This window comes from Galeopterus variegatus, unplaced genomic scaffold (assembly GCF_000696425.1).
Source record: "Galeopterus variegatus unplaced genomic scaffold, G_variegatus-3.0.2 Scaffold4642, whole genome shotgun sequence".
In the NCBI taxonomy this organism is placed as follows: Eukaryota; Metazoa; Chordata; class Mammalia; order Dermoptera; family Cynocephalidae; genus Galeopterus; species Galeopterus variegatus.
In genome coordinates, this window is record NW_007730753.1 from 138,746 (window position 1) to 151,435 (window position 12,690).

The 12,690-nt window shown below is 43.1% G+C and overlaps 1 protein-coding gene across 1 annotated transcript in view; it reads right to left on the minus strand.

Moving 5' to 3' along the window:
- LOC103603503 (carbohydrate sulfotransferase 9-like) overlaps nt 1-12,364 on the minus strand; it is a 149,694-nt gene extending 137,330 nt beyond the window's left edge. Inside the window, exon 1 of the mRNA XM_008588033.1 lies at nt 12,330-12,364. Within this exon, the coding sequence (XP_008586255.1) occupies nt 12,330 (1 nt within the window). The 5' untranslated portion in view covers nt 12,331-12,364. The remainder of the gene's footprint in view (nt 1-12,329) is intronic.
- Between the last annotated feature and the right edge of the window lie 326 nt (nt 12,365-12,690).

The following is a 12,690-nucleotide window of genomic DNA, read 5'->3' on the forward strand; positions in this document are numbered from 1 at the left end:
GGAAAGGTGGAGGGGAAGGTGGGTTAGCAGGAAATTGGTAAAAGGCCACAAAAAATGATTACACGGTGTAATGTTGAAAATACTAATTAGTCTGATTGGAGCATCACATATTGCATGCAGGCACTGATATTCAATGTGGTAGCCCACAATATATACAATCAATTATGTTTCTGTAAAAAAACTAAAAAAAAATAAAAAGTAGCTATCACCACTTTTTGAGTCACAGTAAAATATCTTCACAACCTTGGAATAAACGAAGATTTCTTCAACAAGAAACTAAAAAGCATTAACTATAAAAGAGAAAAATAACTAATTGTTCTTTAGCAAAATTAAAAATTTCTGCTCATCGAAAGGCACTTTTAATAAAACGAATAGGCAGACCACAAACTGTGAAAATATTTACAATACATGAAACTAACAAAAGACTTCTACCCAGAAGAACTTTTCATATGAAGAACTTTTACAATCAACGTTAGATAAATGATCCAATAAAAATGAGAAGAAACTTGAACAGGTATTTTATCAGGGAAGATTTACAAATGGGCAATAAGCACATAAAAAGATGGTCAACGTCATTAGCCATCAGAGATATGCAAATTAAACCATAAGAGATACCATTTCATACCCACTGTGGTGTGGATGAGGACCAGCTGGAACTTCCCATGTTGCTGGTGAACTGTTGAACAGATTCTTAGGAAGTTACACATTTATTTTGAGATTTAGCAATTCCACCTCTTGGTGTTTATAAGAATGTTCACAGTGGTCTTATTCATAATCGCCCCAAACTGAAAACAATCCACATGCCAAAAAGAGGATGATAGATAATTTGTATTATAGTCATACAACGGAATATTACTTAGCAATGAAGAAGGAATGAACTATTGATATATGCAACAATCTCAAAAGCATTATGGTATGGGAAAGGAGCCTTTACATGCTGTATGATTTCATGTATGTGAAGTCTGAGAAGAGGCCAGATTAAACTCTAGTGACAGAAGTAAGAAAGTGGTTGCCTGGGCATGGGGAGGAGATGGCAAGGTGGAGGGATGGACATGGTGTGGTCTTGGGTTGGGTTGGAACTGGGAGAAGTATCTAGGGTGTGAGATTCAATATCTTAGTTTCGGTGGCTGTTATACAGGTGCATACAATTATCAAAATTCATTGGGCTTAACACTTAAGATTTGTGCATTTTATTGTAAAAAAAAATTGTTTAATTAAAAAATTAAGAGATTTAAAAAATTAAGAGATTCTGTTACTTAAAAAAAAAATAAACCTTTATCACTAGATACCATTCAGAGTATTTCCCTACTTTCTAGGCATGAAAAACAATTTAAACAAATTCTTGTATTCCATAAACTTAGCTGACCTGGCTTACCAAGTATCATGACAACATTAACGTATCAGTTTCCTTAGACTAAATCTCAATTTACTGAGACGTTCAAAAACATAAAGAATTACCCTACCAAAAAGTTAAACAAACGAACAAAAATCCTGCCCTGAATCAGTATTAAATTTTCAAAGATGAATGTCATTGCCACAGTATACCAGCAAGGGGAGTAGTTACACTTCGAGAAGAATTCCATCTTCATCACTACTGAATTACTCGATAGGGCACTTTAACAGGACCCCAAAAATTGACTTTTGGGTGTAGCCACAGTGGAAGTGACAGATCTTTCTATCGCAAGAGAAAAAGATTGGAAACCTTGACCCTCTAGATTACTCCCCACCTCAATGAGAAGGGAAAACACTTGCAGATCGGCTTATTAAAATAATATGTTCCTGTAATTCAGGTACCAGGCTCATACTTGAGAAGAGCTAAATTAACTGTGGGATGCCACTTTTTTGTTGTTGTTGTTAATTATTCCCATACAAGAATAATAACGTACCACCCCTTCCCCTACAAAAGAAAAAGACCCCAACAACTTCATTGTTTTTTTTAAATTTTTTATTTTTTATAAATGTGAGAATGACAGCTTCAGTCTGTGCAGGATTTACAAGCTGTTTGAATATCTGGAGTCAGTCTGAAAATAGGTAAAAAAAAAAAAAAGGTACAAAAAGAGTACTCTTTTCTTCCTGCAGGATAAGGGCTTTTCAGTTGAGATTATTAGGCCATCAAACTGAAGGTTTATGCTGCTTTTTATTTTTTTTTAAAATATCATCGTGTTCATCAAGTCTCATAAGATGTGTAAGGCTTAATTCTCACATAAGCTCAGGAAGGCTATAGAAAGGTCTCTAAGCATCCCTTCCTACCAGCTTTGGTAATCCTGGATTCACAGAGCAGAATGCTCGGACTGACAAGGGGAAGCCGGCCTGGGCGCAAAGGTGCGGGCCTGCCCACTACGGACACTCACGCGATGGGGACCTGCCCTCTACGCTCTGGCCTCGAGGACAACCCCAGCCTTGACTCTAACACTGTAGCACTTCTCAGTCGCCTCATTCGCCAGAGAAGCTGAGCGCAGCTGAACGAGCAACGTGCGTCCCAGAAAATACTCTGAGCCACGTCCCGTGTGGGGCTGGAGTCCTGGCTCAGGCCTGGGAGCCACATCACTGAGTCATCTGCAGCTCTTGTGAAATCCAGATGTCACGCTGTCCCTCCTTTTGAGCCAAGTGAATGCAAGGACACCAAGTACCTGTAAACAACAGTCCATTCCAGAATCTGTGCCCAAGAGGTGGCGCCTACTGATTGCACAGCTCTAGGGTGCACGTGTGCTGTGTGGACCCGCTCGACAGAGACACCCGCAGCAGCCTTTTGCTTTAAAAATCGCAGACCGCTGCAGCTTGTGCACAGATGCAGCCCTCTGCTCTGGGGGAGGGAATGCTATCAAAATATGAAAAGGTATTACCCTTGAATGTGTGTATCCTTTTGCTGGTACATAAACCCTGGCTGGAGATTTTCTTCGTGAAATTCCCAGGACCATTTCTCAGTTCAGTGACTCTCAGAAATGATTTTGAATTACTCTCCACTCATGAAATAGAAGGAAAGTATGTTTTTCAGTCTCTATAAATGGAGGCTTAAGGAAGAATAGGATCCAGAGCCGGAAGAGTCAAGTGTTGGACTCTGACTTGAACATTTTATCAAGACGCCCAATGTGGACTGTATTTTCGCTGTCCAGGATTTCCGGGCTTGGCCTAAATTGAACACTGTTTCACTAAGTGGCAAAGGATTTTTAAAAAACAGTGAGAAAAACATGTAAATGACATGCCACTGCACACGCATTCCTAATTTTGAGTTTGTCACTGAACTGACATTGAGTCTTGTGTTCTTCCAACTAAGTGGGAAATAAACCAAAAAACTATCCCAAGGGTTACTAGAACCTGTGAGATATGTAAAGGGTAGAAATGAGAGTAAAAAAAAATATACAAAGGACACAGAAATGGGAGTCATGCTGATTAAAGGAGGAAATAGAAGCAAGGTTTACTTAAGGCCAATTAAATGAAATGGACAGATGCTTGTCTTTGCAGTCTCAACTGAAATGCCCTTATTCTGCAGTGGAAAAAGTTCTCTTTGCCAGCTTTACCTGCCCTTACACTGACTCCAGGTGATGNCTGCAGTGGAAAAAGTTCTCTTTGCCAGCTTTACCTGCCCTTACACTGACTCCAGGTGATGCACAAACTGAAGATATCTCACATTTATAAGGAGAAATGTTTTTAATGAGAGGCAAGCTGCTTCCTTGAGCAGATCTAGAATAAAGACTACATACAGACCAGTAGGAATAAGTGGTGGTTGCAGAGGGCACCGAGGTCTGGCTGGCATGGTACCAGGCAGTTAAAGCACATTCAAGAAAGGACTGATGTGCATGTGTGGGATGGAGGGAGAATACCCTGTCTGAACCCAAATTAGGAGAAGCGTCACTTGGTGCTTCCTATCCCAGGGAAGGCAGGGCTGCACTTCATTCAGCCTGGTGTGTGANATGAGTCTCTGGAATTGTACTTTCACAGAAACCTAGAATTTTGTCTGAATTTGACAGGATTTTCCTAATGTTTCAAATATTACTCATGGAAGATGCTTACGCTCATTATCTTCCAAGATCTTGAACGGTAGCTAGCACCTTGCGTTTAGTATATCCCCAGCGAACGATCTGACTGAGTGAATCAACCATGTTCCCAAATGAGGAACGTGTCTTACATTAATTAAGATAGGAGTCAGTAATGTACAAGATATAGCCTATGTTTTCTTTATTACTGCCATTTGGCAGGTTGAGGATGAGAGCTTTAGCAATTCAAATCTCCCTCTGAGGTAAGCTTAGTAACTATCAAGATAGATCTTAGCAACTCTCTCTTGGGGTCCCCAAGGCTCACTAAACATTTTAAGAGGACACTGGGCATTTTCCTACTGGCTGGTGAGATAACCCACTTCCAAGTGTGAGAGGAAGTGCAGTCTTGTAACTGTGACTAGCACATTCTGTTCTGAGGTTTGGAACTGGTGCTAATGGCCGGGGGGAACAGGTAGCAGGCAGTCTGGCTTCTTTTTACTTGGCTCAAATTCTACTTTTCTATTCCACAGGAGGTGGAAAACTTCTTCCCTGTCTCATGTGCTAGGGAAGAACCAAGACTCAAGTAGAAGGGGAGGCTGGGCTAGGGGCTGAGTCAAGGGTGGGAGGTGAGAGGGTAGAATGGGCAGGCAGGGGTCTGGCTGACCACTGTCCCACTCTCAGCAGTCACCTTGTGGCTGCAGCTTAGCTGATGATGACAGCATATGATCCTGGGGACCATATGATCTGGTGACTCGATCTTCTGGGCAGCCGCTCACTTACTTTACAATGACTAGGAACTTAGGATCACAGGCTGCTGACTGAATAGAAAAGTCACTATCCTGCCAAACCAGCGTTAAAGCTGGAGTACAAGGCCACTAAGCTTCTGAGATCTGCACTGACCAACTGTATTAGTCCGTTGCTATAACGGAGTACCTGAGACTGGGTAATTTATAAAGAAGAGAGGTTTATTTGGCATTTGATTCTGGGACAGCTGCATCTGGCGTGGGCCTCAGGCTGCTTCTACTCATGACAGAAAGTGGCAGGCAGCCGGGGAGTACAAGCAGATCACATGGCAAGAGGAAGCAAAACAGAGAGAGAGAGAGAGGAGGTGCCAGGGTCTTTCAAATATCCAGCTCTCATGGGAACTAATAGAGTGTGAACTCACTCAGGACCCTCACCCCCCAGGGAGAGCATTAATCCATTCATGAGGGATCTGTCCCCATGACTCAAACAGCTTCCAGCACTGCCACACTGGAGATCAAATTTCCAAATGTGTTCTGGGAGGACAAAACATCCAAATTCCATCATTCCGCCCCTGGCCTCCCAAAACTCATGTCCCTCTCACATACAAAATACAGTCGTTCCATCCCAGCCGTCCCAAAAGTCTTAGCTTTCTCCAATACCAACTTGAAGGTCCAAAGTCCAAAGTCTCATCTGAGACCAAAAGCAAAAGTCCTTCCAGCTGTGAGCCTGTGAAAATCAAAACCAAATTTATCTACTTCCAAGATACAGTAGTGGAACAGATATTGGGTACATATTCCCATTGCAAAAGGGAGGAATAGGCCAGAAGAAAGGAGAAACTGGTCCCAAACAAGTCTGAAACCCAGCAGAGCAGACATTACATCTTAAAGCTCCAAAATAATCTTCTTTGACTCCAAGTCTTGCATCCCGGGTACAATGTGCCATCTGGGCCCCTAAAGCATCAGGCAGCCTCACTTCCACAGTTCTGCCAGGCACAGCCCAGTGGGATAAGCTGGTGCCTGCAGCTTTTCCAGGACTGTGTTGCACATTACCAGTGGCCCTGCAGTTCTAGGGTCCTGTCGGCAGCCCTGCTGCCTTGGCTCTACTAGACATTCTCTGGTGGGGGTTCTCTGGGGGGGCGGTTTCTNCGGACACTCACGCGATGGGGACCTGCCCTCTACGCTCTGGCCTCGAGGACAACCCCAGCCTCGACTCTAACACCGTAGCACTTCTCAGTCGCCTCATTCGCTAGAGAAGCTGAGCGCAGCTGAACGAGCAACGTGCGTCCCAGAAAATACTCTGAGCCACGTCCCGTGTGGGGCTGGAGTCCTGGCTCAGGCCTGGGAGCCACATCACTGAGTCATCTGCAGCTCTTGTGAATTCCAGATGTCACGCTGTCCCTCCCTTTGAGCCAAGTGAATGCAAGGACACCAAGTACCTGTAAACAACAGTCCATTCCAGAATCTGTGCCCAAGAGGTGGCGCCTACTGATTGCACAGCTCTAGGGTGCACGCGTGCTGTGTGGACCCGCTCGACAGAGACACCCGCAGCAGCCTTTTGCTTTAAAAATCGCAGACCGCTGCAGCTTGTGCACAGATGCAGCCCTCTGCTCTGGGGGAGGGAATGCTATCAAAATATGAAAAGGTATTACCCTTGAATGTGTGTATCCTTTTGCTGGTACATAAACCCTGGCTGGAGATTTTCTTCGTGAAATTCCCAGGACCATTTCTCAGTTCAGTGACTCTCAGAAATGATTTTGAATTACTCTCCACTCATGAAATAGAAGGAAAGTATGTTTTTCAGTCTCTATAAATGGAGGCCTAAGGAAGAATAGGATCCAGAGCCGGAAGAGTCAAGTGTTGGACTCTGACTTGAACATTTTATCAAGACGCCCAATGTGGACTGTATTTTCGCTGTCCAGGATTTCCGGGCTTGGCCTAAATTGAACACTGTTTCACTAAGTGGCAAAGGATTTTTAAAAAACAGTGAGAAAAACATGTAAATGACATGCCACTGCACACGCATTCCTAATTTTGAGTTTGTCACTGAACTGACATTGAGTCTTGTGTTCTTCCAACTAAGTGGGAAATAAACCAAAAAACTGTATCCCAAGGGTTACTAGAACCTGTGAGATATGTAAAGGGTAGAAATGAGAGTAAAAAAAAATATACAAAGGACACAGAAATGGGAGTCATGCTGATTAAAGGAGGAAATAGAAGCAAGGTTTACTTAAGGCCAATTAAATGAAATGGACAGATGCTTGTCTTTGCAGTCTCAACTGAAATGCCCTTATTCTGCAGTGGAAAAAGTTCTCTTTGCCAGCTTTACCTGCCCTTACACTGACTCCAGGTGATGCACAAACTGAAGATATCTCACATTTATAAGGAGAAATGTTTTTAATGAGAGGCAAGCTGCTTCCTTGAGCAGATCTAGAATAAAGACTACATACAAACCAGTAGGAATAAGTGGTGGTTGCAGAGCACCGAGGTCTGGCTGGCATGGTACCAGGCAGTTAAAGCACATTCAAGAAAGGACTGATGTGCATGTGTGGGATGGAGGGAGAATACCCTGTCTGAACCCAAATTAGGAGAAGCGTCACTTGGTGCTTCCTATCCCAGGGAAGGCAGGGCTGCACTTCATTCAGCCTGGTGTGTGACGTGTAGGGAAGGCCCATGGGTGGGGAGTGGGGTGTTACGGTGGCCTGGAGCATCTACACATCAGCAGGTTACCACAGCTGACTGAAAAATGCACAGGAAGCAAAGTGTTTCGAGGTATTGACAGAAGAGTGGGCCTTGGAAGCCCAGCCTGAGGAGAGAAGAAAAAAGCTCTGGAGTTTCCCAACCCCTAATGAGTCTCTGGAATTGTACTTTCACAGAAACCTAGAATTTTGTCTGAATTTGACAGGATTTTCCTAATGTTTCAAATATTACTCATGGAAGATGCTTACGCTCATTATCTTCCAAGATCTTGAACGGTAGCTAGCACCTTGCGTTTAGTATATCCCCAGCGAACGATCTGACTGAGTGAATCAACCATGTTCCCAAATGAGGAACGTGTCTTACATTAATTAAGATAGGAGTCAGTAATGTACAAGATATAGCCTATGTTTTCTTTATTACTGCCATTTGGCAGGTTGAGGATGAGAGCTTTAGCAATTCAAATCTCCCTCTGAGGTAAGCTTAGTAACTATCAAGATAGATCTTAGCAACTCTCTCTTGGGGTCCCCAAGGCTCACTAAACATTTTAAGAGGACACTGGGCATTTTCCTACTGGCTGGTGAGATAACCCACTTCCAAGTGTGAGAGGAAGTGCAGTCTACTCGGCATTGCTCTTGTAGATGGCCTCTGCAGTGGCTCCACCCCTGTGGCAGATGTCTGCCTGGGCACCCAGGCTTTTTCATACATCCTCTGGAATCTGGGTGGAGGCTGCCATGCCTCCACTGCTCTCACGTCCTGCCGGCCTGCAGACTTAACACAATGTGGATGCCACCGAGGTTTCAGGCTTCTGTTCTCCAGAGCTGCTGCATGAACAACACTTGAGACTTCTTGAAGTAGGGTTGCTCCAGCCAGAGCAGCTGGGATGCCGGGAGATGGTCCTGAGGGCAGCTGCACCCTGGGTCTGTCCTCTGAGACAACTCAGTCCTTCTAGGCCTCAGGGTCTGTGATGGGAGGGGCTCCCTTCCAGATTTCTGAAATACCTTCAGGGCTTTTCTCTCATTGTCTTGGCTATTAGCATCCAGCTGCCTCACTGCCAAGCTAATGTCTTATGCAACGAGTATTTCTGCTTCACCCGTGGGTTTTTCTCTGGGTCTCCACTTCTCTACCACATGGCCAGGCTGCAAATTTTCCAAATCTTTACACTCCACTTCCCTTTTAAATTCTGGCTTTACATCATGCCTTTGCTGCCATAACTCAGAGTAGGCTCTTAAAAGTAACCATGCAGCTTTCTTAATTCATTGCTGCTTAGAAATTTCTTCCGCCAAAGATTCTGGTTCACAACTCTTAAGTCTGACCTTCCACAAAGTCCAAGGGCATGGATACAATGTAGCCAAATTCCTTGCTATGGTGTAGCAAGGGTTATCTTTTGTCCAGTTCTCAGTAAGTTCCTCATTTCTATCTGGGACCTCATCATCTGCATGGTCTTTACTGTCCATGTTTCTATCAACATTCTGGTCACAGACATTTAACCAATCGCTAAAATGTTTGAAAGTTTCCCTCATCTTTTTGTCTTTTTATAAGTCCTCCAAACTCCTCTAACCTTTGCCTAACACCCAGTTTCAAAGCTGCATCCACATTTTCAGGTATCTATGTAGCAACATCCCACTCCTTGGTACCAATTTTCTGTATTAGTCCATTTATGTTGCTACAACAAAATACATGGAACTGGAGAATTTGTAAAGAAAAATGAAATTTATTGCTTACAATTTCTGAGGCTGGAAGTCCAAAGTCCATCAGGTGGTGGTGACAGTGACCCATGGGTCTCACATTGCAAGATGTGGAAGCAGAGAGAGAGAGACAGATTATACTCTTCTTTTAAAGCCCTCAGAACTATTCCCTTGACCACCATTTTTAATCCATTCACTACTGCATGGTCCTATAATCCAGTCACCTCTTCAAGGCTCCACCTTTTAATTACCATAATAGGATTTCCCACCCTCTTAATACATAATACTTGGGAAACACAATTCAAGTTCCAGTTAGTTATGGGGGGACATAATTCAATCCACTACACTCTGCCCCTGGCCCCCCAAAACTCATGTCTTTTCACATGCAAGTACAGTCATTTCATCCCCAAAGTCTTAACTTGTTTAAATTCAAAAAAGTCCAAAGTTCAAAATCCCATCTGTGAAATCAATATAAGTCATCACTTCCAAGATACAATGGTGGGACAAACATAGGGAGTATATCCTGTTCCAAAAGGGAGAAATAGGCCAAAAGAAAGGGATAACAGGTCCCAAACAAGTCCAAAACCCAGCAGGACAAGCATTAAATCTCAAAGCTGGGAAATCAGGTACCTTGATTCCATGTTTGACCTCCTCTGCATGCTGGTGTGGGGGCTGGGTCCCCAAATCCTTGGTCAGCTGTATTCCTGTGGCTTTCCTGGTCTCAGGTGATGCTTTAGTTCTTGCAGGCTGGCATTGCATGCAGATAGTTCCACAGATCTGGGGTCTCCATGGTGGTCCTGCTCTCACAGCTCCACTAGACATGGTGCTGGTGGGTTTTCTCTGCTGAAACTCTGACCCCATGTTTCCACTCAGCATTGCTCTAGCAAAAGTTGTCCATGGTGACTCTGCCCCTGTGACATATCTCTTCCTGGGCCCCAAGACTTTTCCATACATCCTCTGAAATTGGGGTGGAGGCTCCCAAGCCTCCACAGTTCTAGCTCTGCAAGCCTGCAGACCTAACTCCACGTGGATGCCACCAAGGCTTCCAGCATGTATTTTCTAAAGGTGCACACCCAGCCACACCTGGAGCCAATTTACCTATAGCTGGAGCAGCCAAAGCAGCTGGGGTGCTGGTGCTGAAAGCAGCTTCTCGAGGTGGCCCTGGGCAGCAAGCCCATGGAGGGTGCCTTGGGCCTGTTCCCCAAGACCATTCTGTCTCCCTAGGCCACTGGGCCTGTAATGGAAGGGTTGGTCCCAGAAGCTTCAGGGCCTTTCCCCTCCTTCTCTTGTTAATCCCATTCTTTTGTTTAAATCTTCTTAGCTAAGGGTCTCTGGGCTGCACTATTGCATGCTCTCTGTTTCTTTACCACATTTTCAAGTATCTGTTTGTTATAAGCAACACCCCATTCTCGGTACCAGTTTTCTGTATTAGTCCATTTTGTGTTGCTATAACAGAAATATCTGAGACTGGGCAATTTATAAAGAACAGAGGTTTATTTGGCTTACGATTCTGGGACAGCTGCATCTGGCATGGGCCTCAGGCTGCTTCTACTCATGGCAGAAAGTGGCAGGCAGCTGGCGGGTACAAGCAGATCACATGGTGAGAGGAAGCAAGAGAGAGATAGGGGAGGTGCCAGGGTCTTTTGAACAACCAGTTCTCGTGGAAACTAATAGAGTGAGAACTCATTCACTACCCCCATCCCCCAGGTAGAGCATTAATCCATTCATGAGGGAGGGATCTGCTGCCATGACTCAATCAGTTTCCAACACTTCCGCATTGGGGATCAGATTTCCATGAGTTCTGGGAGGACAAAACATCCAAACTCTATCACCAACATTTCAGGTTGTCCCCTTTATGGCTCTATCCCTCAGCCACTAGTGTACCTCCTTTGATCTTCCCCGACCCCAGATCATCAAAACATCCCTTTTGGCTGCTCCAGAACATGTAGGTATGGCTGTATGTGCAAAGTCATATTTTCAATTATGTGGCTCCATCTCTGTCTCAACTTATGGCTGCCAGTACAATGAAGAAGAGAAGAGAATTTTATCTCTACCCCCCTTGATGCAATAAGCATGATCTTCGGCTAAGTGTTTGCTGAATGAATAAAAGAATAAATGAGTGAACAGTGACAGTTACTACTCCAACTTTTTAACATACCCCAAGGAAGGCATTGTCTAATTTGGATTTTTTTTGTCATCTCAAATTTTTGCTATTATTCTGAAAATGTGTCTTGCTTGCTTTGTGAAAATATTGAGTGTTAAATTAAAAAAAAAATTACCTGCTGTATAAAATCATGAAAAAGGAAAGTGAATGATACATCATTTTGTATCATTCACTACTGTGAATCCACTACTGTGATCAACATTACAGATAAGTATCCAAAAAAAATTCAACTTTGTATTTGTAAATTTTTAAATAAGATAAGAGGAATCGTTCTCCTTCTATTAGTAAATGCTATGTTCACACATTATACAACAGTAAACTTCATTAGATTGGAATAATGAGTTTGGGAAGGTTGGGGGGAAAAGACAGCCTGGATCATGGAAGTCAGAATTTATTGAAAGCAATGCAGTTTTATTACTTTCAATACTATGATCTACCAATAAAATCTGTCTAAGGAGACATCTACTTAATGACATGAATCCTTATTTTATAGCCGAATCTTTTTGCCTAAAGACCCCTATATGCTAAAGCCATGAAAACAATGTGCTCTTTTTATGTGGGTTACAGAGGTTCCCTCTATTTTGCTTAGCAAATCCATCCCTTGACAACAATTCAAAGGTACACTTCAGCTTAGTCTAGATCAAGTTGTCAAAAATTGAGTATTATCTGAACTTATAAGAGTTCACTATATTCATAGAGGAAGACATTTTGGAAAATAAAGAATATAGTCCAATGTTTCAGGGAAGTGTTAAATACTTTTAAAATAAAAATAGAAAAAATGTAAACTTTTTCAAATAAGGTAAACATTAATTATTCATCAAGCTAAATACAGCTGAAATCTATTTTCAAAGCCTTTGGTGTCCTTTGTAAATTCCCTGAGGTCAAGGGTCACGCTATGCTTGCTTCTCTTTCTGCCTTGCCAAGACTTCATACTCTCCGACATGCCACCCAGGCTGTGCTTTCTGGTGATAGTACCTAAGACACTGTGAGGTTTTCAGATATTCTAGTAATTGGTCTGCTTATCTTTAACTACCCGAGACTCAGATATTATGAGGAGGTTACTCACTGATTCTGGATACAGGCTGCAAGTAATTTACTGGTTCCCATCCTGGAAGAAGAGAGAAAGAAAATTCAAATATTACCATCATATCCAAAGACATTTACAAAACTTTCTAACAGAGGGGCTTCAAAACCTCTAACATTTTATTTATAACAAAGAAAATCATGGGAAGAGGGAAGGTCATCAAACAAAATGTCATTTCCTATGTTTCTGGGTTAATGAAGAGATAACAGGGTTGGTGTCACTTATTAGGAAACCTGGCATTACACTCAACCTTTGCCACAGAAAATCTTGAGTTCTGTGCTAGTACCTGCTATGGCAGGGGGGTGGAGCTGGGGACACGTGGGTGGGCAGAGTTGGAAAATGA